This window comes from Pteropus medius, unplaced genomic scaffold, assembly GCF_902729225.1.
Source record: "Pteropus medius unplaced genomic scaffold, Ma_sr-lr_union100, whole genome shotgun sequence".
Taxonomy (NCBI): domain Eukaryota; kingdom Metazoa; phylum Chordata; class Mammalia; order Chiroptera; family Pteropodidae; genus Pteropus; species Pteropus medius.
Window position 1 is genome coordinate 10079491 of NW_024342473.1, and position 26438 is coordinate 10105928.

Here is a 26438-nt window from a genome sequence, read left to right on the forward strand (position 1 = left end):
GGAACCTTAGTTCCTCCCCACGTGGGCCTTTCTACCAGGCTGATTAAGTGTCTTCACAACGTGGTGGCTGGTCTCCCCCAGAGTAGGTCACTCAAGAGAGAACACAGCTGAAACAGCAGTGTCTTTTATGATCTAACCTCAAAAGTCACACATTGTCACTTGTGCCACATTCTATTCATTAGAAGTGAGTCACTAGGTCCAGCTCTTTTGAAGGGAGGCATATCAAAGAATTTGCGAACATATTTTAAAACCACCAGTACTGCCCTTACACATAATCTTTATGTACTTGTGTGAATATTTCCTTAGATTTCTAGAACTAGGATTGCTAGGCCAAGTGATATATGCACTTTTAAATTTGATAATTCTTGTTAGGTCAGAAACTGTTAATTGTCCCCCAATAGTCGTTGTCTCTCTTCTTCCTTTTGGCAATAGATCTCCTGAATTTTCGCTGGGCACAGCTCGAGAATATATTTCCCAGCCTCTCTTGTTGCTGCATGGGGACATGTAAGTACATTCTGGCCAATGCGAAATATTGGTGAAACTTCTGGGCCATGCCCTACTTCCTTTTTCACCCTGGAGAATGCTGTTTGGAGAACAGATGTGGTGAGAGCCAGCTTCCACCCTGTGATGAAGACTGCACCCTTGGGGATGGTGGGACGACACAAAGAAAGAACTCGGGTCCTTGGATGATCTTGTGGAACTGAGCAACCCTCTTCCCAGGACTTCCTACTAGCTCAGGCTTTTGTATGAGAGAAAAATTAAAATTCTGTCTTATTTAAGCCTCTGTTATTTACAGATTTGCCCTTTAAAAAGGCCTCGCCAACAATGTAAGAGTATCTCTTTCCCCCCATCCTTGACACACTAGATATTATCAGTCTTTAAAAACTGACCAATCTGATGGGTTCCCCCTTCACTTATGGCTTTATAATCTCTCTCATGTGCTGCTGTACAAAATGGTAGGGGCAGGATGAAGGATGTTGATAAGAAATTCAAGAGAAACTACCATAATCTGTGTTAAAACACAAAGATATAATGTTGCTTTTGAATAAGAAACTCCTACAACTCTAAAAGTACATATCCGTCACCAAAGTAGGCTTTGCAGAGATGCTGTGCCTGCCCTGCAAGACATTGCAGCCTAACTGGGGAGAAGAAACATCTGGAAAGAGACAACTAGAGTGCAAAGCGAAATGATCTGGCTGTCCATTTATTGATGCTGACCCGGGGACCTCGAGAAGAGAGCTATGAAGGAGGACATTAGCCTCCTAAAGGCAGCAGTTCCCAAATTTCTTATGCCGCTCTGGCGAGAAGTGGGGAGGAGGGAGTGGATGACCTAGGAGAAAGTTATGGCAAATGGCTAAGAGTGCAGATTCTGGGATTAGACTGCCTGCATTCATGTCCCGTCTCTGCCACTTCACTGTGTGACACACATTTACTGAGTGCTTCCTATGAGTCAGGCCCTATTTACGGTGCTGGGAATCCCATGAGAAAGTCCGCTGTATCCAGAGCTTTTTACTTTCAAAGGGCTGAGATGGACAACAAGCCAGGCTGGGTTGTAGTTCCCTCACCTAGAGTAGAGACAATACCAGCATGGAACTCTCAGGGCTGTACTAAAGACTGAATCAAATTATATATGTATCAGATTGTGCCCACAGCACCTAGATGTAGCAAATGCTCAGTACAGGCAGCTGTTATAATTAAGAAAAGCCATGAAGGAAAGTCTCCAGGACCCCCGCCCACCCTGCGAATTTCCTCTCTGTACCCTTTTGTCTCCTCACTGGTAACTCCCATAAACTTTGTTTTAAGGCCATTCTCCCTCTCCCAAAAAACCCTGCTTTTGTAAAAGATCTTATAATTCTCACCAAAGTGAAATGGTTGGTATAGTTTTATGCACTACTTCTCCTGTTATGTTTACACTTTAGTGCGGGACATACTGTGTTTGATTAAATCTCAGGAATGGAAGTTTTATTATGAATTTTCAGGCATCAGCAAAGCTAAATGGTGGAGCATTTGACTCAACTGTGAATGCTTCACTGATGATGTTGAAATCATAATTTTTAGGAAGCTAGTCCCAATCTCTTTTTCTCCCGGCCCACCTCTCTCTCCTCTCCTCCCCTCACCTCTCCTCCTCTCTCTTCTCCTCTCCTCAGTATTTTTTTTTTCTGTCTTTTCCTTGCTTAAATGGCCATCTGAGTCCCTGATGACTCAACGTGATTATGTTTCCATAGGCAGGTGTGTGTCTTGTTTAGTCACATTAAGAATAAATCACTTGGCCACACACAGTTGATGCATCAATTTGTTACATTCCTCTGCTTTCCAAGAACAGATCCAAAAAGCAAACGCTGTTGGGTGAAATTTGAGCAGGGAAAGGAGTGAGATGAAAGTGAACAGAGCCCTTGCAAGCTTGTACTTCAGACTTCCCACCAATCAGAAAGGGAATTAGTTCTGCTTACAATTATGCCAATCGCACATGCTGCATTCTTGGGACCAATGACAGTGAGCTGTGGAAGAATAAGGTTTGAGAGGAAAGGTGGGGCTTGTGTTTACTAAACACCTACCTACTATGTGCCAGGCCCTGTGCTTGCTTTTGCATCTGTTCCCTTGTAAAGGAGATCAGGACCCTGGCTAAGGGACCCTGGACAATTTTGCCTTTTAGAGTCTCGTTTCTTCAGAGACACATTACCTCATTCTCTAATAATTCTTTTTGGTATGATGGAGAAGTCTCAGTGTGAGACAGACATTAGCTCCACCACCGTGGGCAGATTACTTAATGACTCTGAGCCTCAGTTTCTTCATCTCTAAAATAGAAAAGGAGATCAGGATCAAATGAGATAATGTGCTTAACATACCCTATAAATAGGCAGGTAAAAAATGATGGTGTTTAATCTTTCCTTCATAACATACACACAAATTCACCCTCTTAAAGATTTTGTAATTTTACAGATTGAGGCAGCAATGTTCCATGAGCACTGTGTGTGCCGGTGTGTGTAGGGGGGCGGCGGGGAGGCGCAGGGCTTCTTATTCTTGGTGAAAACAGTCTGAGGGAGAGAAAGCCAAGTCCTTTGTAGAAATCTTAACCCTTCAGAAAAGCAGACTTGCCTCAATAAGACACTGTTGAGATTCGGTCAGGGAGTAGTGAGTGTTAGAGACATTCCCAAGTGAGCCAGCCTCCCCACCTCCCCACAGTCCCAACCGGTGTGGTCTCCTTCCACATTGGATCTGGGCTGGCCTGTGACTTGTTTTAACCAATAAAATGTGGTGGAAGTGACATTGGATCAGTTCTGGACCTAAGCCTTAAGAAGCCCAAGAAGCTTACATTTTTGTGCTTTGGGGGGTCTTGAGCCAATATGTACAAAATTTGCTCTCTGTGTTACACTGTAGAGAGAGAACACATAGGAAAAGAAAATATATGGCAAAAGAGAGTCCCAGCTGTCCTAGTGTCCCAACTGAGCCTGGCCTTCCAGCCACCCCTCCAAGACACCAGCCACATGAATGACCCATCCTGGATGCTCTAGCTCAAGTCAAATGGCTGTGTGTCCAGCAGGTATCATGTGCAACCGAAGAACTGCTCAGCTGATCCCAGTCAACCTATGGACTCATGATAGTCCTCAATGATTCCCTTAAGCTATTAACTTTTGGAGTGTTATAGTACTCAGCAATAGATCATTGAAACAGATAGCAATATTTTCAAACTTTCTCTGTGTACCAAACCATGAACTTTCATTGTGAGAGATACAGAGGAACTTAGTTTGGACAAGGAGATTGTACATAGGCAAGTATAAAGATTTGAGGCATTTACTAATCCACATTTAAGTGTATGCTTAGAAGCACGATGCAAACAAACTATTTAGGGAGGGTGAGGCAGGGAATACTTTCTAGACAAAAAGGGTTTTGATCTGGATTTTGAAGAAAACGGCAGATGACATTTCTGAGAATGGGGGTGGCATTGCTAACAACATGGCAAGGAAATTAGGAGCATGGGAAGGAGTGGGGAAATTTCACGTTTGATATTAACTGGATATCAAAGTAATGAGGCTAAAAAGAGATCTCACCAAGTCAGTTTCTAGGCCTACAGTGGGGACTGCAGGAAAGCAGGTTATTTCATGATCTTTACTGTCTCCTTCCCATTCGGTAAACATCTAACTTGTGAATGGCAGCATCTCTTCCCTGTTGAATTATACATGCTCATGCTGGCAATTGTGGAGTCTCTTGAGGGTAAAGTTTCTTTTCAGCACCTACAGAAAAGAGCTTAGGAGGACGTGCAGAATCTGTTTACAGAGAATTCTTTAGGTCTCTCCCAAGAACAGCTTGGGAGAGAGGGGCAGGAAGTGAGGTTGGCAAGGCCCCTCTGAGTAGCTGAGGAACAGGAAACTTAAAAGTCTGTGAAAGCAGCAGCCTCAACCAGAGCTAATTGTTTGGTAATTAGCAGGTTAACAGCACACTTCAGGGATACTGTAAGGCCGGAGCCATGTGGCAGGAAATGACTTTAAAGTGTCCCCTCTTTCTTCCTTCCCCTCTTGGTGTTTGGTGGGACTTTGACACTCTTTTACCTGGGAAGAGCTGGGTCCTGTTTGCCTCCTCAGCTCGGGGAGTCAGGGCCAGGCCAGATGGCTAGCACTAAGAAACAGTAACTCCTAAGAAAATGAGAGACTCTGCCTTTCTCTAGAGAGACAGGGAGAGGTGAAAGTGCAAGTTTGAGTGGTGAGAAGGGCAAGTGTTCCCCGCTCTGGGCAAAAAAAGACTGATGGTTAGGGGACCAGGTGACTCATCACAGCATCTCTTCAGATTTTAGGGTGGCACCTGAGTTTGTGGGTCTGCCCAGTTTATTCCATTTATAATCTTAGCATACACTGTTATTAGTTTTTACAGATACTGAGTGAATCAGTTAGGAATGCATTTAGTTGTAAGTAACGTGTTAGTTAGGTAGCTCATGAGACGTGAGTGACGGGGGGAACAAAAGAATGGCGGCCCAGCCCAAAGACCGCCCAGAGAACACCCTATTGGTACTTAGAGAATTCCTCCTGCATCCTCAGAGACACAGGAAAGGAGGATCATAGTCTTAGCTGGCCTAATCCAGCTACAGATGCCTGTGCAGAAGGTACTACCCTAATCTGCCTACAATTTAAGCTTCATTATAGTAGTATGTTTATGCCTAGAAGTTCATGAATCTAATTGTGACAGACTGCATTCTGGGTATGCACATGCGCACTAGACAAAGAGTTATAGAACAGCCAGGTGTCAATCAGAATGACCTCACTTGCCAATCACCTAGGAATGCCTTTGGAACCACCCATCGTGACCCAGATATAATGCAGACATTCCTACTTCTGAGCCCTCTTTTTCGTGGCCTTTTTGTGTTGGTTATAGCACTGAGACCATGTGTCTCCTTGGGGCATGCTTTGTCTTTCTAAAATATACTTTTAATAAATCTTCTCTAAATTTTAATGACCTATGATTCTTCACTGCCTCACTTGAGGAAGAATGGAGGGAAAATGCTAACTACACTTCTCCCTCCCTCCTGCCATTGGGGAGATGCTGAACTCCTATGGGCCCCAACGGTAACAAACACATCTCCCAACTAATGGTGGCCTAAGTAATACAGACGTTCCCTCAATGTGCAAAGAATTATTGAGAGGTGATCATGTGCCACGCACTGCAGCCCAGGTGAAGGCAGGGGCTTGACACCTCCCTGAATGCCTGAATGATCTGTCTTTCGCCTCCATGCATCCTGTGTATTGGCTTCTGCCTCACAGCCATTGGATCATTTAGGATGTCCAGGAATCTTGGTCAAGACAGGAAGCAGGAGATAGAAGTGACATCAGTCCCACCTGTTCCTTTACCAGGAAAACAAAGCTTTCCCAGAACCCTCAGCAGATTCTCCCTTACCATCACAGGCGTGGCTATATCAGAATTTTTATGACTATTAATTTGGTCCTTATTTATCACCTGGGGTTGCCCAAAACAAAGTCAACGTTCAAGTTTGCACAGGAGAGGGAGGAAAGATAGTGGGGTCAGGTGGCCTTGCTTCCTCCCAGACACTGACAGAGGGGAAAACGCCATGGGCAAATACCTGACTACAAATCTTAAGTAAATAGTGAAACTACTTGATAATTACATTAGATACAATCCAAGATTGGGCAAAGAGTCTTTATTGAGTGCCTACTGTTTACTCCTTTTCAAGTGCTCAGTAGGAAATGTGCAGGGGGAAGAAAGGACCCAGCCTCAGAACCAGGCCAGCCAGAGATGACACATGCAACATATAAAACAACCTGTGACCATGAAAGAGTGAAAAAGGCTTTAGTTGGACTTGGAAGCATAGGCATTAAATAGAGGCCCAAGTAAAGGCAGTCGTAAGAGGCATTCTCATGCCCTGTCCTGCTCACACCCCTTCTAGAGAATACGTCACAGCTCCTAAAGGGGTAATTCTATGATATCCAGGCCACGTCCTACCCAGCCATGGCTGTAGGACCTAACATGGACCCTGAGCTACAGGTAGCCAGTCTGATGCAGGACAGGGCAAATTTCCCCAAGTTGGGGGAGACTAAATCCTGCATCGAAAGAAGGGGGTTCTTTGGTGGAGTATAGAAAGAATTCAACACACACGCCAAAGTTAGAGTCAAAAGGAAAGTTTATTGGAGAAGGGGTAACATTCCATAGAGTGTGGTGTCCTCTCAGAGGCAGAGTGAGAGAGCCTGAGAGAGACTCAGAGGGACAGAGACAATAGAGATGAGGACAGTGAGAGAGATGGAGAGAAAGACCCTGAGGAGGACCCCTAGTGTCGGCGAGACTCAGTTTATATATCATTCTTCCGTTTCTGTGAGTTATAAAGACTTTGTTTACCCATTTTCTTTGATATGGACATACGGTGAGGAAGGGGAAGGGGAAGAGTATGTAATGAAAAGACAAGAATATGTAGTATGAAAAGCCTGCTGGTAGTTCCCAGCCTTGAATCCACAGGTTCCCTAAGGTTTTGGAAAGAGTTTTGTGTCTCAGCCATAGAGAATGAATAATTTTATTTTGTGTAAGGCAGCCACTTAAAGACTCTGTTTTTCCTGTTTCCCCTTCACAGGTGTGGGAAATGGGTTGTTAGCAATCCCAGCGGAAATCTTCCTTTGTTCTGCTGGTGTCTTCCTGGCCTGGCTGCAGGGCTGGTCAACATATTGCAGTCTCTGAATGTAGCTTTCTTTAATACTTTAGTTTTCTTGCCTGCTCTCTACATTAAATCCGCTGTTGGCAGGCAGCAAGGAGGTGAATCGAGCCACTCAGATGCTGTCTCTTGAAAATCTGCAGTAAGAGACACAGACTACTATTCCAGTGTGAAAGGTCCTGGTACTATGTGGGGCCGTATCAAGAGGCCACACATGTCCTCAAGAAGGAAAGGACAGCCTCACTTCCGACTTGGGTCCATCCTGTCCTGGGGTTGTGGGTTGCGCATTCCATCCTGACCATCAACTTTTCTTTTCCTAGAGCTGATTGGAAAGAGTTTTGTGTCTCAGCTTGAATAGTCTTGGTGTAGGAAGACTTTCTCCTCCCCTCTCCGCCCTCCCCCTCCCAAGTCCAGGTCTTCTTCCCCCAACAGCTCTCCCTGCGTTTGCTCTCCCTCTCCAATTTATTTCCCACATCTTTCTAACATGTCACACCCTTGCTTTAAGCCTTTGAGTGGCTCCTCATAACTCAGCCTCCAGGCGTATCTCCCACAGCTAGTCTCCTGACCCACTCTCCAGCTACGTCAAGATAAACAGTCATATCTCTCTGCCTGTGCAATGTCCGGACTCCTATGCACAAATACTGGCCCCCCTACACACGCATACTCCTGTTTCCCACTCCTTCAAGACCAAGGTCAGAAGTCATCTCATTCCCATCCTGACCTTGACTCTCCCCTCCTTTGGCCATCACCACACGTTGTGAAGCCTCACACTGGCATCTACCTTATTGTACTGACATTACACTTGGTATCCTCATCTCCTGGCACAAAGCAGACATTCGACAAATGCTGCAGGGTGAATGAATGAACAAGTGATTCCCTAATGATGAACTAGTAGGCTTTAGCTCGTGATAGGGTTTTCCTGGGCACAGTAGGGGCATGAGGAGGGGACTTTCCTTCCTTAGTCCAGCCGGGGTGGGGGAGTCACAAGCTTTTTGAGGCCCTCCTGCCTCCTACCCCCAAAGTCCCCTCACCCAATCTCCCCCTTCTCTGGGGATGGGCTCAAGGAAATTGGCCTTCCCCTTCTCAATACCAGAACACCCCAAGCCCCAACCCCAGGAGCATTTCCCTGTTTTCCTTCTGGAGGAGAGGATCTCAGAGCCAAAGCCAGAGGGAGGGGAAGTGAGGCTCAGATTTGATAAACAGGCAGGTGATTTCAGAAGCAATAAGGGGAAAAAAGAACATACATTATCCCTGGAATTTATAATGCAGCGCTAATGAGCTGGGGGAGCTGTGATTTGATCCCCTGCCTCCTGCAGCCCAAGACTAGCAAGTTTGGGAAAAGAACAGGGAGGGTTGCTGTCTACTGCAATGGTGTCCACACAGCATGACCAGGGCTTCAACACAAAGGAGGGGTGTGGTGTTGCTGACCAGGAGCCTTGCGGACTCCCTTGGGAGAGGAAAGCATTTATTAGATTCCTAAATGTGTCTGATCATAAAGAACCTGAAGACAAGGGGCTGCAGATGCCTCTGGCAGCAGTGGGGCAACCCAGAAGAGGGTCCTCACCAGAACTGCACCATGTTGGCACCCCAACCTCGACTCCAACCTCCAGAACTGGGAGAAATGAATTCTGTTGTTTATGAGCCACCCAGTCCACGGTATCTTGTTATAGTAGTCCAGATGGACGAAGAGAGAATAACAAACATCTACTGAAGCTTACTATGTGCCAAGCTCTGTTTTAAGCACCTTTCATATATTAACTCATTTAAGCCTTATCATTACTCTATCTAATAGGTACCATTTTTATTATTGTCCCCATTTTGCAGATGAGAAAAGTGAGAGCAGGAATCTTGATTCTTCCATCCACTGTTGAACTTCAACACCCAGGATGGTAGGAATTCAACAAACTCCTCTACTTAACACCGCGATGTGCTCTAATGTGGAGCCTGAGGGCCAACAATCTTCCAAGCGATGGCATACTGTGACCTAGAGGTGGACTGAGGCCCTGAAGTTATTCAAGAGGCTCTACACCTCCCTCCTATCCTCTTTTCTCCCATATTTATTTTTCAAGGACCTCCTAGATGCAGAACTTAGGCACAGTGAGGGATCAGATTTAGTTCCTGCCCCTCAAGTAGATTATAATTACAATTTAAGAAGCAGGAATAAGCTATGCATAAAAATTATGGCAAAGTAATAAAACACAAAAAGAAGCAGAAAATTTGCTATGCTAGTTTTGTCATCTATCCATCCATCCACTCAGTCACTCATTCGAGGACATCCATAGCTAAACCCTGGGATGCAGGACTCAGTGACTTAGGCCCCGCTTCTGGTCAGATGAGGCAGCGGCAGCCTCCCGCAGTGTAGCAGAGGCTTGAGGGGAGCAGCCCAGGAAGCCCACTCCAGGCCTGGGACCTGCCCCCCATCCCTTTCCTCTCTGCTTTGAGGGATGCTTTCCCCAAAGCTGATCCGGCCCTGAGTAGGGCCTCCAGTGAGAAAAGCAGGTCAGAGAGTCTTTGGGGTGACCATCTTCTTTCAGTGTCCCTGGTCTCCCTCCCTCCTTCCCTGCCTTCCTCTGTGGTGGCTGGCAGAGGGCCCCAGGCCCCTAGCCTGGTGGTTCACATACAGAGCAGTCTCAGACATCCCATGGCCGCTCCAGACCTCCTGTCCCTTCTCTGCGGGGTGATTGATGGGGCCGCTCTCACTCTGGGTCCCAGAGAGCTCCTTCGAATAATAACTTGGCAAAATGACTCTCTCTTTTTGCTTTCTCTGTTTCTGATTCATTTGCTATTTCTAAGTCATTCATCTCTTTTGAGTCCAAAGAAGAAGAATGAGGAAGAAGAGAAGGAGGTGTCACAGAGGCACAGTTGAGCCTGAGCCCCACCTCCTCATTTTACAGAGGAAGCCGAAGACAGAGTACCCCTCGGCCATTAGGAGTACTATATTAGCCTGACCTCCCCTGGAAGAAAAAAAGCAAGTGTGGGAGGTATGGGAAGTGGCGGGAGGCAGGACTCTTTCTAGGGCCCCTGAAGTCACATCTTGAAGGCAGCTGCCCACTCTGTTCACATGTAAGGCTAGTCCTATGTACCTGCAGGATGTTGGTGGTTTCTCCAGGAAGGGGAGAAGCAGAGAAGGTAGGGAAAGGAAGGAGAGATGGGAATTTAAGTGAGTCACATCAGTTCACTAACACTTCCATTGATCACTTCTTCTGTACCAGGCACTGGGGAGAAAAAGCAACAGATGCCGACTGCTCTTGCCCTCAAGAAGTTCTCAGACAAGTAAACAAGTAAATGCACTACTTGTCATAAATGCTCTAGTACAGTGGTCCCTGACCTTTTTGGCACTAGGGACCAGTGCTCTTATGAGAATCTAATGCCCGATCATCTGAGGTGGAGCCGAGGCGGTGATGCTAGCGCTGGGAGCAGCTGCGAATACAGATGAAGCTTCTCTCACTCTCCTGCTGCTCACCTCCTGCTGTGTGACCCGGTTCCTAGCAGGCCGCGGACTGACACTGGTCCAGGGCCAGGGTGTTGGGGACCGTCGCTCTAATAGTAGGTTCCATGCAGTCACATGAAGGAGACTGTTTATTCTGTGATGAGAGGGACCTGCAAGGAAGTCTTCACAGGTGGGCTGATGATAAAATATTCTGAAATCTGAAGGTGAGGAAGTATGCGCTAAATGTCAGCTGCTGCAGAGGCAAAGGCTAGAAGTTGTGACGCTACGTGGTGTTCTGGGGTAATGTAAGTTATATAGGATTTTCGTAGCATGGAGAGTGACATCGGCAAGACACAAGAGGTAGGCAAGGGCCAGGCATAATACTGGTTGTAATAATAACGGCAGATCCTAATCAAGTGCTTATGTGGGGGAGGCCTGTGTGCCAGTCTCAGGAGTTTGACGACAACAATAGAACAGTTATCCAATAGAAAGTTGTGTGACCAGATACGCTATGGTGTGGAGGATGGATTAGAGCCGGAAGAGGCTGGAGAAAGGAAGACCAGTCAAGAAGTGGCTACCATAGTCCAGGCAAAGGATGATTTAAAGGCTGAACCTAGGCAGGGCCAATAGGAAAGGGAACGGATTTGAGAAACATGTAGAATGTCACATTGACAGGGCTTGGTGATTGGGTGAGGGAGGAGAATGGGGGAGATAGAGGAGTCAAGGGCTTCTCCTTGTGCCAGCAGCTGACACAGGGCATATTGCAGTAGCAACATTCGTGAAACCCTGTCAAGCATCTCACAGAGATGCAGAGACAAATAATTCATTTCCCTTGAATGTTCTTCAGGGTTATTTAAAGACAAGCTTCATATATGGACTCATATCCAACCAAATTTGGGTGAATCTCAGAACTTTTTTCTTTGATCAAAAAATGCACTCTTTTCTCCCATCAACTGGGATGATTCAAGATGGCCCCATTTGTCTGTGGGTAGGATCAGGGCAGCCCATTTGGGTCCGTTGCTGCATACCTAAGGTTGGGAGCCTGGAAGCTTCTTTGAGAGTCAAGTCTCTTTCCCACCATGTCTGTCATTTAGCTGGAGTATTTTTTCCCTTGGGATGGATTTCCCTATAAAATAAATATCTTGTCTGAACTAATCTTATTCTTAAAAGGAGAAAGTCATCATATTGTAAAGACAGATCATAAAAAGATGCATCAATCTGTCAAGAAGCATAGTTAACATGACTATTTGTTTAGCAGAGACAACGTGCCCTGAGGTGTCTGGACTGTGAGGCTGGGGTGCTGGGCCTAGCCCTGTGCACGCAATGTTACCTGGATGTCGGTGGCCTCTGCCGTCTCTCTGGACCAGCCTCAGCCTGGAAGGGGCCTTTGTTTAATATTTAGACTGTCTAGGGCCAGCAGCTTTGCATATTGAATACTGAAGCTGTAGCAGCCTCGCTTTTCAGAAGAGGACAGCAGCGCCCCCAGCTGGAGGGGTCGTCCTATGGTCCCAGATGTGTCTGAAACACTTTCATCTGAGAATTAATCAATATCAGGGATCTTAGACAACACCCCAATCTCTCCATTTCGTCTTATTCTTTTAAAAAATGTACCCAGGACATACCATCAGTACATAGATGAAAAAGTAACACATCATACAAGTAATAAGTGAAGTGTGTAGTGTAAAAATTCCACGCCATGAAAAATTACGTGGGAAATACATAAATGTATAAAATAGTAAAGAAAAAAATGTCAGTCCTCCTCTACTTCCTCCACAGTTGACCATGGTGAACTGTTTGATGTGTCTCCTTCTCACTCTCTTCCAATGCATTTCTACCTATTATCCTCTGCATAATATACATACACTGTTTATTTTTGTTACATGAATAGAATCTTATCAAAACTTGGTAATTTTTTTAAAACAACATTCTATTTTGAGTTTCTTTTAAAAACACAATGACAAAACTAATACATGTTTATCATAAAATCTTCAAACTTTATAGATGGGTAGAAAAAAGTAAACCCCTATCCCTAAAAAGCAAAACTATTGCCTTCCTGTTCCTCCGTTCCCATTCCTCAGAGCAAACAGATAAAATAAACATATCTTTGTGTATCTTTCAAAAACTGTTTATGCATATGCTAACGTTTAAACACAGACGTCCTTCATGTTCATTTTATAGATGAGGAAGTGAGAGCTCAGAGAGGTCGCAGGTATATCCAAGGTCACACAGCTGACTGAGGCAGAGGCAAATGTGGAGCCCAGTAACCTGACTTCGGAGGGCAAAGGCCTTTTCCACTGCACATCTCCATGGCATTTGCCCAGAGCCAGACTTGGCTGGTATCTCTAATCTCACCTCAACCTGGTCTGCAAGGCGGTGACACTTCTCACTATTGCCCATGTCACCCTCCCTTCCCAGGAACGCTGCTGGCTCTCGATGTATTAATAGACTGCACTTGTGCCACTTGTCCTGGGGCCCACCTAACCGTTTGTTTCACTAAAGCCTGCTGTCTCTGGCAGAGCTGTCATTACAGCAAACCAGCACTGTGGAACCTGGCAAAGTGACTTATTCAGTGGGCTTGCGTTTGCACCTTCAAATGGCAGTTATATGTGCCAGATCCTTCTCAAAGATAATTCCATTTAAGTAACCCCTTGGCCTAGCGGGAACTGACGTCCACGTTAGGCCTGATGTCCACTGATGTGTCCTTCCCTCTGTGCTAGATTCTGGGGCCACAAGCCTAACCCTGAGGAGCTCACAGCACACACTCTCTGTCTGGAGTTAGCCTGTGCTCTCTGCTGTGTGTATGTGTCAGCCTTAGCCATCTTGGGCCCAGACGTGTCTATAGCATTGCTAACATCGGGTTGAAAGGAGAAAAGTCAGCCAGCCATATGGATGCATTTGTTTCTCGTTGACAGCAGGATGGCCCATCTGAACATCTGGGAAACATCCAGATGGACAGACTGGATCAAACATCCAGATGGACAGACTGCATCTCTACACCCACATATTTGGTCCAGCCAACTATGATGATATGAGAAGGCTGAGCCCAGACCTAAGAACTCTCCCGTAACCAGGCCTGTCCTGACCTTGCAGGTGGACAAGAAGGAAGCCCAAAACCTGGCTCGCAGGTACAGGAAGGGAGGTGTGTATGTGTGTAGCTGTATGGGGAAGGCAGTGGGGGGAGGGGGGTTGTGCATGCATCGTGTGTTAGGGTGAGGGGCTGGCAGCTAGAGAAACTCCGATCTTGAAAATAAACTCTTATGAAGTCACAGTTCTACCCAAGACAGCCTAGAGGTGTTGCCTTGAATTGGGAACTTTGGGGTGGGGCACAGTCTTCTCTGGCCAATCTTTGATCCACCTCCACTCAGGAACCAGTCTCCTTCCCAGGAAACGACACCTGCCTGGATCCCTGATTCTGCAGCGCCCTCCAGTGGGCAACAGTAATGCCTGGCGAGAAAGCCTTCTGACACGGTGGCCGTAAGTCAAACACATGGGCAATGGATTTTAAAATCTAAAGTTCTGCCCCTTGCTCCCACCCTCTGCGTAATGTAGAATTCTAAATGAGCTGTTGGCTGTTACGAAATCTATTACGAGAGGGCAAAGGACTGAGGATTGGGGCTCCAGTGTTTTAGGACAGTATGGACAGACTAAACAAAATGTAAAATGGTGACTGTGTGTGTATGTGTGTGAAGTCCTGTGCTAAACAGACTCTGCTCTGCAAGTTTCCAAGTGACCTTGGTGCATCCTCTTGATATACTCCAGCTCTAAATCAGGACACCTTCTTTACTTCCTTGCTCCAGATAGTGATAGTTTTTTCCAAGCCTTTCAAAGTCTGATGAAGAGGGGAAAACAAAGGCTCAACAGGAGGAAGTGGGTTCCAAGACTGTGACTTCGGGCTTGTAACGTAACCTCTCCAGGTCTGAGTTTCTCTGTATGAGCCGCACGCCTACCCCAGGCTTGCCGGAAATTAAACGCGATCATGGGCGGAAGACCCCCAACACCAAGCCTCCCAGACATGCTGGCTGCCGACGCTGGAGAGGCTCGGTGAGACCTGGTCTCCTCGCTTTCGCTCCCATCCTGGGTGTGGTTACCACCTTCACCATGGGGCTGACAGCCGAGTCCCACTCTTCCTCGTGTTCTCCTCCTGCTCTTCCCGCATCTTGGATATGCTGTCCTGTGTCTCACCTTTTGTTTGTCCCAGTGCCCACAGTGTGCTCTGCCCTCTCCCACAGCTACTTCTTCATCCACCACCCTCTTTTCTCACTGCTTCTTTTTAAAGAGAACTTTTCCCTCCGGCTTTGTTTCATTGTCAGCCGCAAGATTCCTTCATGGGTCCTCTCTGCTTATCCTTTGCACACCACCCCCCTCATCTGGCTCCCCAGTTAGGCTCCCAGCCCGTTGTCACCCAGCTTCTTTTCCTGTTCCACCCCAGCGACCTCCAATCTGTGGAAAAGAAAGGCATAATCTACAATCCCATTGGAAAGTACTTGATTCCCATCCTCTGAAGGCAGTGTTTGAGACTGTCATAGAAAAGACAGAACCTGGCAAGACCGGCTACAAGGTGAAGGGTGCCCAGGAACTGTGAGATTCACAGGGGTTTGCAGTATAGGGCAGCTCAGATCTGAGAGGATGAGGCCAGTCCTCCCACCCCTGCCCACAGCCCAGGGCCTCTCCTCCCCCAAAGTGTCTCCTAGGAGAGCTTTTGCACCTGCCATCTCTGCCATCCACTCCTGCCTAGAGAGTGACAGATGCAAACAGAGGCTGGGACACAGAGATAGAGAGAGCCACTAGAGAGATGCAGAGATACAAACGTCTGGAACAATAAAGAGCCACATAGGGATGGAAGATGAATGTCCTGAGCACTTACACTTCATTTTCAGCTGTGACTAGGAGATGTCATCAATCCCATTTTTGAGATGAAGAAACAGACTCAGAGGGATTGCCATGGTCTTATAGCTGGGGCGTGGCTGAGCTGAGCTTCAAAGTCACAGGCTATTTGATTCCCAGGATATGGCCCTCTATAACCCCATGGACACAAGGGTGCTGTCTCCATCTTATTTCTCTGATAATTCAGTGCACGGAAAACAGGGAGAGAGGAGCATGCAGAGCAATGGAGGGACACTCCCGGGAGGGGAAGAGAGAGAGAGAGAGAGACAGGAGTGTAGGGGGAGGGAGGGAGGAGAGAGGCACAGATAACTAGAGAGATGATCAGAAGACAGTGAAATAGAGAAAAGAAAAGCTGTTTATGTCTCCCTATGAGAATGGATTTTGGAGAAAATGCACTTTCTAGATCTCATCCCCAGGCATTCAGAATCAGAATTTCTGGGAGTGGGACTCAGGAATCTATATTAAAAGAAAGTTCCTCTGAGTGGCAAAGTGTGCTTTGAAATGTATCAGAAAAGTAAGATACATTGATGAGTGGATAAAGGGAGGGATAGATGGATAATATGTCCTAAAGCAAAGGCAGCAAAATGTTAACTGAAGACTCTAAAAAATGAGTAACACTGTTCACTATACAATCTCTTAATTTTCCGTATGTTTGAAAATTTTCATAAGAAAATTTTGGGGGAGAAAGTTCCTAAATGATCATGATGATTAGGCAGGAGGAGGCTCCCTCAGAGGACTTTTGGAGGAGCTGATGCCTTGGAAGCCTCTCCTCGTACCCCTTTTCTGAAGGAAGTCCATCTGCCCCTTGGGGCTTCCTATTCTGTGTGTGGAGCAAGATTAGATGGCTCATCTGGCTTGGTCCCTGTGGGGCACTTATAGCAATGCGATCCAGCGGGCCAGCGGTATAGATTTGGGCGGAGCTCAGAAAGGTGTGGCTAGAAGTTCTCTTGGAAGAATTTGAAGCTGAACTGCTCACAGTGGCCCTTGAGCACCTTGGCCAGGGCCGGGGAGCCACAGAAGAAGACTTGCACCTTGCCTTTCTTCTCAGCAGCCACTTTCTGGAACACCTGGAGTCCACAGGGGTAGGGAAGAGCAAAGGGAGGTGAGGTAGGACTGTAGGCACACCCAGAGACGATGTAGTGGAGCTGACAGTGTAATGGGTTGGCAGTGGCAGTGATGGCCATCTGTCCATCCGCATGAGGAACTCCAGGACGCAGTTCCTTGGCTTCAGGGCAAAGAGTCCAACATGCAGCCATTTGTTTAGGAGCCATTCGCTCCACCCATAACCTGGCCCAGACTCTGGGGAGTGTCTGAGCCAGAACTATATAAGACCCAGGCCCTTACTCAAGAAGCTGCATCTGTGGGGGAGATGCGTACCACACTAGCTGCAGCGTCAGTGGGCAATGGCAGAGCCCCGCGGGCATGCTGAACCCCGATTGCCTGAACCTTATACTAGTCCTCCGGCTGGCCACATGCCTCCATTGAAATGTCGTCTCTTTCCTGAAGTCGAGCTTTTATTTTCCCCAGTGAGAATCCTTTAACACCCCAATTCTGCTTAAGAATTGCCTTTGCTGAAAGTTCTCTTTGGTGTCTAAGCACCACTGGCATCTCGTGCCCCGCTTAGTTCTCACTATCTAGGCCTGGATTTCCAACAGCATTTTGAAAAGCAGTCCATCCTGTGTCACTTCATGAAACTCTAGACCCCTGTCGGTAAGCACTCATGGAAGAAACATAATAATAAAACCAATCTGAGAAATGAAATAGGAAGATTGCAAACTATTTCATGTCTCTGGGCCTCAGTTTCTCCACTTGTGCCCGGAAGGGATAAGACTCAGTGCTTCCCCAGGACGCTGCCCACTGGAGCCCTCTGACTCTGGTTTGTGGGGAATCATGTCAGGGGCAGGCCCTGGAGGCTAACTTTCTCTCCAAACAGATGGAGAAACTGAAGCTAATGATGGCACAAAGTGAGCTAGTGATGGATCCAAAAGTAGGTCCCCTGCTTCCTGTTCTAGCCCTGACTTCCTGACTGGACTCCAGATGTTGGCCTCCTGCTTTGCCCTGGCTGCTTGGCCCTAATATCCTTGACTACCACCTCAAGCTCTCAGCCCTACTGGTCCCTGCAGGCTGCATGGCTCCAGTTGGTCTTTACCTTGTTCCAGTCAGGCCGCCCAGGCTGGGTGCGTGTCTGGAGGCCTGTAATGGAGTCCTTCTTCTCCTTCTTGGCCAGGAGGTCGAGAGCCATCTGCAGGCCAATGGCCTTCATGTCATTCTTGCCCAGCGCAGAGGTCATGTACATGTGCAATTCCAGGAAGCGGCCTATGTGGTGGGAGGAGAGGGTACACTGAGGGGCCAGCATCCATGATGGGGACAGGGCAGGATGTCAGCCACCTTGCTGTGGGGCTCGGAGGGACACCAAGAGGGTTTGGAACTGACACCTGCTGCCACCGTGTTTGCCCAGGACCCCCATGTAACCAGTGCTGTAGAGAGAAAAGACGCCCACTGCTTGAGCTGGGCCTACTCTGTGCATGGCATACACAAGTTATTTCATATTCATGATCTAATGTGAGCCTCACAACTACCCCACGAGTAATATTTCTAGAGGGGAAATGAATCCCAGGGCAGCATGGCAATCCTTGAGCTCTAAAGCACATGCCCTTTCATTATATACAGTGTCTGCTCCATCAGGTTAGGGACATAAGCTATGCACACATGAAAACATAACTGAGACCAAAGGGCCAAGAATTGAGTGAGTAGATCAAATGGCAAATGCCATTGATATACAGGGAAGGGCTGGAGTAGACAGAGCTGCTTCCTGGGAGGGCAGGGATTGAGTTATGTCTTGGAAGAGGGGTAAGATTCAAAGGAAAAGGTGAATGGAAGATAACTTAAGAAAGAGGAATAGCATGAGCCAAGGGCAAGAGGCTGGAACAAATGTAGTGTTTGCGGGCACGATGTGACTGCCTGGCTGCGTCAGAGGATCCTTGAAAGGAGCAGCAGGAGAGGGGACTGGACACAGAGACTGGAATACAAAAGGTCTTGGATGCCCAGCTGGGAGATGGGGGCAGGTAGAGGGTCTCTGAGCAGGGCATGACAGGATGAAAACAGCTTTCAGGCAGAGTCAGAGGACAGAAGGGACAGGGCAGAGGCTGGCATCACAGAGACTCATTAGGCCCAAGCATCCTCAGTTCTGTGCCTGCAATGGGACAGGTTTGCTAAGGTGCTGATCCATTCAGCCCTCAGGGCAATGAGAACTTCCAGGTGGGCACCTCTGTGTTCAAGCTGCTTCCTCTATTTCCCCAGATATGGCCTACAAACATTATCGTTTTCCATGTGTGCCATGATGGGGAAAAGACTTGCAAGTGCTGCCTTAGACCTGTGCCTCTGTGCAAGTTGGAAGTGGCAGGGCCTGAGCTGGGACATTGGATTCATGGGCTGATGATCACTTCATCCTTCTCCTCTCTCTAGACTGAAGGATTTGTGCTGTCCCAACCTGCTCTCAGTCATTTCATATGCCACCATTTAGCCCATTTTCCCTTTGTCTTATAGTCATAGTCACTGTTAAAATGCAAATGGCCTTAGAAGGGACACCACATTTTATTTCATATATCAGTGAACTTAACTACTGCTGGGTGGTTTGGGAGGGAGGGTGATGTACTATAAGGGAGGCCTACTTGCCAGAGCCCTGGCCCTCTTCCCCCTTCCACAGAGTCACCATACTCCAGAGAGGTCGGTAAGAGAAGACAGGAGGAGATACCATGCTTGCAAGATGACCTGACGTGGCTTCGCCATCTCCGAAACAGCTGTGTTTGGGAGACTCTGCTAAGGAAATCATCCAAAGGAAGGAAAAATAAAAACTATGTGCACATATATATCAATTCCAGCTTTATTTATGATAGTAGAGAATTAGGAATAAATAAAATGTCCAATGGTAGGAGCTTGGTTAAATAATATGTGGCAAATCATTAACTGTATCATTCATCATACAGCCGTTAAATACTACTACTGCTATTGCTAAATTTAAATACTATTTTTATTACTGTTAAATGTTCCGAGCCATTATTATTATTACTACTACTACTGCTGCTATTACTTCTATGATGACAACTACTACTATTACTACTAAATTTACTCAGAAGTCATTAAGCTCCACTCACTGTTCTAAGTGCTGTAGAGATGATACCTCATTTAATCCTCATGAAAATCCTGTGAGGTAACTACCAGTCTTATCCATATTTTTCAGATGAGGAAATTGAAAGAAAGCAGTTAAATAATGTGTCCATGCTTCTATAGCTATTAAGATTCAAACCAAACAGAATGATTAAGCTTGAGCTACAGAAATTAAAAACAATAAGTCGCAAAATTTTTAACTCAAATCTTGGCAAAAAATTAAAATTGAAATCAGAGACAACAAGTTTCAGTTGTAGTTAATGAGAAGCCTTGGTAGAAATTTGAGGTAATAAAGTTGTTGACTCAAGTGGCTTTGAGAACACGAAGCACTGGGTTAGCTGTTACCCTTTATTTACACAGATTAGGAAGAAGTAAACACCAAATATTTATAGACAAGTAACTAGAAATTAGAATTAAATATAAACTTTTGCCCTAGCTTATCATAAAATCGAGTTTCTAACGAATTAATATACGTAAAAGCATTTAGAACAAAGTCAGTGTTATATAAATATTTACTATAATTGTTATTTACAAGAAAGGGCAAGGAGCTTTACTGCAACATTCCAAGGTTTAATAATCTTCTAAAGAGCTTGGGCTTTAAGGCTTTGAATGTTTGTTATAGTAAGCTACATCTGTTTGAATGTTTTTTGTAGGAAACTGTTGATTACTTGAACTTATAAACTGTGTTGATCAGAGGAATTTGAATTTACTCACAGCAACCTTATGATAATTAAACAGCCAACTAAGACCAAGATGAACTTGACCAGTATAAAAAAGCATACCAATTCTCTTGAAGTTAGAAACATATCTGAAGATATTCTTCCTTGATAAGTTATTCCACAGGTAAAACAAAACAAAACAAAACAAAACAAAACAAAACAAAACAAAATAATGATTCTAACAGATTAACTTTAAAACGTGGGACAAAACCTCAGTATCCCACAAAGATGTCCCATGAAAACTGTGATGTAACCCAGAGAAACATGTTGTCATACGTACTAAGCATTGGTTTAGTAAAAAATGTAGAATGCCATACTCAGGTAGGGTGGGGAAGGCTGCAGGGGCTGGAGGAAGACATTCAAAACATTCATTTTTGATGAAAGTATAAAAGAAGGGACCAAAGAGTAAAAGAACTCACGTATGTTACGGCGTTTAATCTTTATCGTAGACCATTCTCTAAACTTTTTGACTAACACCATATCACGGAAAATATTGAACATTCACCCCCAATAAATAGATATAGGTTTGTCTTTACCAACAGATTATGCACATTAAAAATGTATATTGGATAAAAAGAATCATATTTACTTCCTCACCTTAAACAACTAGAAAAATGGACAAAATATATAAAACAATGGTTTCCAGACATCGGTCAGCAGTTGCAGGACTGTAATTACCAAAAGAAGGAAACAAATGAAGTGAGCCCTGCAATTGCCCCCACCTGGTCCGGGTCTCACTGAGTGGGGAGACAGAAGTTGGAGTTCAAGGTGAATATGCAGGCGCAATATACGAAAAAGGAATCTGCAGACAGAAAGAGAGAGGGAAGGAAGAAGAGAAAAAGGAAGGGAGAAAGAGAGGGAGTCAGGGAGGGAGGAAGTTAGCTCTGGAAATCTGCATAAAGTTTTCCCCTAAGCCTTTGGCTGAGCATTAATCTGTACATGTGTGAAAGAAATTTTCCAGACAGCACTAGGCTGATCAGCAAGAGTGGGAAGACCTTGTAATACACAGAGCAGTAGACAGCGTCAGAGGCATAGCATCTTAGTACTGGGACTAAATTAGTCCCACAGTAAAGGCTGCTCTGGGCTTACCCTAACAAAAGTTAAAAGTTAGTCTTGGAAGGTTCCAAATTATCCTAAGTAATGTAACTGCACCAGAACAAAGTAAGTACTATTTAAGTACCACAAAATCCAGAACACGACAACACACAATTCACAATGCCTGGCATCCAATAAAAAAATTATCAGGCATGCAAAGAAGCAGGAGAATGCAATTCGTAATGAGGAGAAAATCGGTAATTAGAAAAAGATCTGAGATTTTTAGATAGGATACAAAAAGCATGAAGAATAAAAGAAAAAATATGATCAATTGGACATCATTAAACTTTCAAAATTTTGTCCTTCAAACAGTTTTCAAAAATGAAAAGAGAAACCACAGACTGGGAGAATTTATTAGTAAGATTTACACCTGACAGTGGACCTGTTTCTAGAATATATAAAGAACTCTTACAACTTAATAAAAAAGACAGACATCTAGATTTAAAGAGTGGACAAAATATTTGAGCACTTTACAAAGAAGATGTACAAATGACAAATAAGAACATGAAAATATGTTCAATATCATTAATTATTAGGGAATTGCAAATTAAGAGCACACTAAGATACTCCTATATACCCACTACAATAGCTAAAATTAAAAAGACTGCCAATATCAAATGTCGGTGAGTTGTGGAGCAACTGGAACTCTCATCTATTACTGATGGAAATGCAAAACGGTACCGTCACTTTGGAAAACAGTTCGATAGTTTCTTAATAAAGTTAAATTTAACACATACCATAGTATCCAGCAATCCCACTCCTAAGTATTTACCCAAGAGAAATGGAAACATATGTCCCCACAAAGATTTGTATGCACATATTCATAGCAGTTTTATGCAAAATAGCCACAAAGTAGAAACAACTCTAATATCCATCAACAAGAGAATGGAAAAACAGATCGTGGTATATCCATAAAATAGGACACTACCTAGCAATAAAAGGAATTAACTACTTACTGATACATGTGACAATTTAGATAAATCTCAAAGATATTATGTTAAGTGAAAGAAGCAAAAAGACTATGTATCACATAATTCCATTTATATGAAATTCTAGAAAAGACAAAACTGTAGTGATAGAAAGCAGATCAGTGGTAGTGGGGGGCTACAAATTGAGGGAGAGTGTTGATGAAAAATGAGATGAGAGAACTTTTGGGGGTAAAAGAAATGTTTCTTATTTTGATTGTGCTGATGGTTACACAATTGCACACATTTGTCAAAATGTCTTTGTGTTAGCTGTACAGTTATATTGGTAAATTTTATTGTATATAAATTATCCCTGAAAAAACTTATTTACAAAAGGGTGTGATTAAGAATCATCTGAAAAGCATGTTAAAATGTATGTTTCTGGGCCCTCTTCCCAGAGAATCTGCTTTGGAAGTTCTCGAAATCTAAATTCTTAACCAGTATTCATTCTGAATTAAAAAAAAAAAAAAAAAAAGTCTTATAAAAAAGAAAATAAGAAAAAAGGACATACATGTTTATAAAATGTGAATAAGAAAAAACATCAGAAGGCAAGTCTTTCAAAAAGCTGAAATAGTATGGATAGATGAATGGGATTATGAGTGATTTTTTCTGCTTAATTTTTCATTTCACAAAATATTACATTTAAGTTAAAAAAAAAAAGGCAACCCTCTCTCCTCCACATTTTTGAAAGAAATGGAATAATCTAAACATCTTCTTAAAAAGCCCCTGACACTAAACACTCCTGCCCTGTTTCCATCCTCCTCAGGCCCTGTCCCTCTCCTACCCTCTTGAGGCTCCTCGGCCTGGTCCATCTCCAGTTTGGTCAGCAGGCTCACAAACCACTCAAAAGACTTCTGGTTTTGGTTGATCCAGATGAAATCCACCTAGGGAGAGAGGCCCTTGGGTTCAGAGGTGGGGTCTACCTTGTTCACAGCATGCTCATATTGTGATCCCCAGGGTCCATGTGATCACTCTGGTGTAAGCAGGGCACACATTAGTATCTTCACTTAGCGAAGGGGAAAACTGAGGCTCACAAGGGGAGGAGCCTTGCCCAGACCAGAACCCAGGTTCCTGACTGCCGGTTCAGGATTTTATCTAATAATCTATTGTTATAGCAAGCAATGTTCTACGATCTTAAGGTTAGGACAGTCAGATAAACATTACTTATTTTTTAAGAAACTCTTTGAAGTGGCCTATACAAAATAACGAATTTTCAAAAAGCGAACATGTTTTCATTTTTAAAACCACCATCAGGTGATGGCTAGTAAGTATCATAGCTGTAATGTATCTAGACTGCCTGACTTTCAAGCTCCTGGGTCTTTAATGAGATACCACTTTAGGGCATCTCTCAGAGGTGACGAGGGGTGTGGAGGAAGAGGGAGGCCTGGACACTTAGAAGGCACCAGGAGAATTCGAGGCACTGAGTGAAGTGTACGTACCAGTGGATCCCAGCAGGGGAGAAGTCACCTGTTCCTTCCCTGCTTCTGCACAGGAGGGCCTGGCTTCTGTTCCAGGTGGTGACCCAGAGAGAGGGTCCCAGGTCTGCCTACAGGATACCCTGCTCACCTTGTGGAGCTTCATGTCGTCATCCTGGATGCCGTCCCTCCATGAGTGCTGGCAGTTGGGGCAAATGTGCTTTCTCTTCTGGTGCCTTAGGGGAGGCAGGAAGAGGAGTCTTGAATTTGGGATGAGTAGGAGACTTTTTAGGACCTCGGAGAACAGTGCAGGGACAGAGAGGGAGGGTGGGCTGACAGAGCCCACCCTATGAGGAAGGAGAGGGATGAGACCCAGAAAAAGAAAAGGTGGAGGAGCAGGGAAGGGAAGAGAGAAAAGGGGGGAAGGAGACAAGTGAAAGGAGAGGAGGGAGAAAGGGGGAGAAAAGGGGATGGCATCTCTTGGGACTCTGCCCCAGGATGCAGGCCAGGGCCTCAGCCTGTGCACCCACCTGTACATGATGCTCTGCAGGATAGAAGCAAAGGGGGTGATGCCAATGCCAGCCCCAATGAGCACGGCATGCTCAGAGGCGAAGATCCTACGGGTGGGGGTTCCATAAGGGCCATCAATGTAGCACTGTGCACCGGAGGGATTAGAGGAAAGAGAGAGGTGGGTGGGTGAGTGTGGGGAAGAGCTGGACCCGAAGGCTTCAGGACCCCCCTTATACACAGGCAGTTGTCTCCTGGGCTGGACCAGATCTAAGTGGCTCCCACTCCTGTGCCCTGAGCACATGTCTGGGAGAGCCCTAGAAGGTCAGAATGATGAGAGCAGGGCCCAGCCAGCATCTCTGTGTGCACCTATGATGGGAGGGTTTGGTTTCTTTCTGTAGATACCTAGAAGTCAGTCCGGAGGACTTGAGGGGCTTGGGCACTGACAGCTGCAGCAAGCCCTCCCTACAGGCAGGTTGGGGCAGGGGGTCCTGGAGCCTCTTACCTTGATGTTACAGAATTGGTGGTTCTCAAGGGACATTTCAGAAACCTGTGGAGAGTAGAGAGCTGTGGGTCTCTGGGAGCGGGCATATCGGGCATTTCTCAGAGGCTTCCTAAACTTTGCCTGTCTGAACAACTTTACAAAAGGGGAATTGCCTTTTCCGCCCCAACTATTCCTGAAAGCATGGAGCCCTTTTGAGGGAGAACATAAGTGGTGTTCTGGAAAACTGACTCTTCAAAAACAATAACAACAACAACAACAACAACAACAACAAACTCCCAATTGCTAGTGTTTGTTGATTTCTGGTATAAATGCTGCCATCACGGCTCTCACCAATGATTGCGTTTAATAACTAGCCCTCAAAATTTCTGGAAATTTTATAGTCGGCTCTTGTGGTCTGATACAATTCAGCTTCAGGATGTGCCTGGACAGCACTCACCTCCAGTCACATCTTCGACTCTGTCTCCAGCCACTCCCAATAACTTTCATGTCTCTAGATACATCCCCTGACCTTGAACATTCTTTTCCCTCGACCTAGAACATCCTTTCCTCTGACCCAGCTGGCAAATTCCTGTGCATCCTTCAGTGTCCACCTCCTTTGAAGTGGCTGCTCCTCCTGGAAGTTTGCCCAGCTGCACCAGTGGCTGACCTGGCTCACAGCTCCACCCCATTCTTGGGACCCTGCTCTGGGCTAGCTGACAGGGAGCAACCTGAAGACAGGGTGCAGGCCTGCCTGACTCCTCTGGGTCTGAGCAGGGGTAGAAGTTCCGACCAGATTTATCAAGGTCAAATTCTGGAAGGTGAAGGAAATGGACCCCCAAACAGGCTGCAGGGATACATCACTCTCTGTTCCAGAAGGCAGAGTGAGGAGTGACCTTCACAGTCATCCAGGCCAGTCCCTCATTCCACAGGAGAGAAGCTAAGTCTGAGAGCCCAGCAATGAATCGCCCAAGTTCTCCCAGAGCCTGCGCCTCTAGCTGCCCGTCCAGGGCTCTTCACATTCCTCCATGTCACGTCTTTGTCTGTGTTCAACTGACCGCTATGTTCCCCATGGTGTTGGACGTGAACTACTGGTGATTTGGGGAGACATGCTGTGAGTGCTAGTGATCCCTTTCGATTCTTCTTTAATCCTTCTGATTGCAAAGAGAAAGCCTTACATCACAATTACTTTATCTTTAACCCTTACTATTCTCTCCTCTTTTTTTCCTTCTAATAAAGTGAGAAAGATTGAGGAGGAGAGAGGGCGTGAGCACATGAGCAGTGGAGTGAGCAGTGAAGGCTCAGCGCCTTAGCAGGCAGAAGCCTCTGGCAAACATTCAATTACATTGGTTTTCAGTGTTTTTACTTTTAGAGCTATCTTCTGTTTATGGCACATGCTACTAGTTTTCCATTAAAGATAGCCATCGAAAGAGTCCTTTTTAAATACAATTAAGTTTAAAATAATGTTGGAATGTAAAGAAAAATGTTAGGTAGGAAATATTACCACTGGGAAGTAAATATGACAAAAGTTATAAAGGTGATACACAGATGACTGGCTGCAGAAACACCATGCAATGTGCGGTGCTTCCTGAACGTGGCCTGCCCGTGAGGCCCTCTCTTCCAAGTTCTAA

The 26438-nt window shown here is 45.5% G+C and overlaps 1 protein-coding gene across 1 annotated transcript in view; it reads right to left on the reverse strand.

The window, feature by feature from the left end:
* Positions 1 to 15813: 15813 nt before the first annotated feature.
* The window catches only part of NOX5 (NADPH oxidase 5), a 30630-nt gene continuing 20005 nt past the window's right edge, over positions 15814 to 26438 (reverse strand). Inside the window, exons 12-17 of the mRNA XM_039865196.1 lie at positions 24832 to 24876; positions 24350 to 24474; positions 23971 to 24055; positions 23189 to 23288; positions 17608 to 17774; positions 15814 to 16525 (exon numbers count right to left, since the gene is read on the reverse strand). Of these exons, the coding sequence (XP_039721130.1) occupies positions 16394 to 16525; positions 17608 to 17774; positions 23189 to 23288; positions 23971 to 24055; positions 24350 to 24474; positions 24832 to 24876 (654 nt within the window). The 3' untranslated portion in view covers positions 15814 to 16393. The remainder of the gene's footprint in view (positions 16526 to 17607; positions 17775 to 23188; positions 23289 to 23970; positions 24056 to 24349; positions 24475 to 24831; positions 24877 to 26438) is intronic.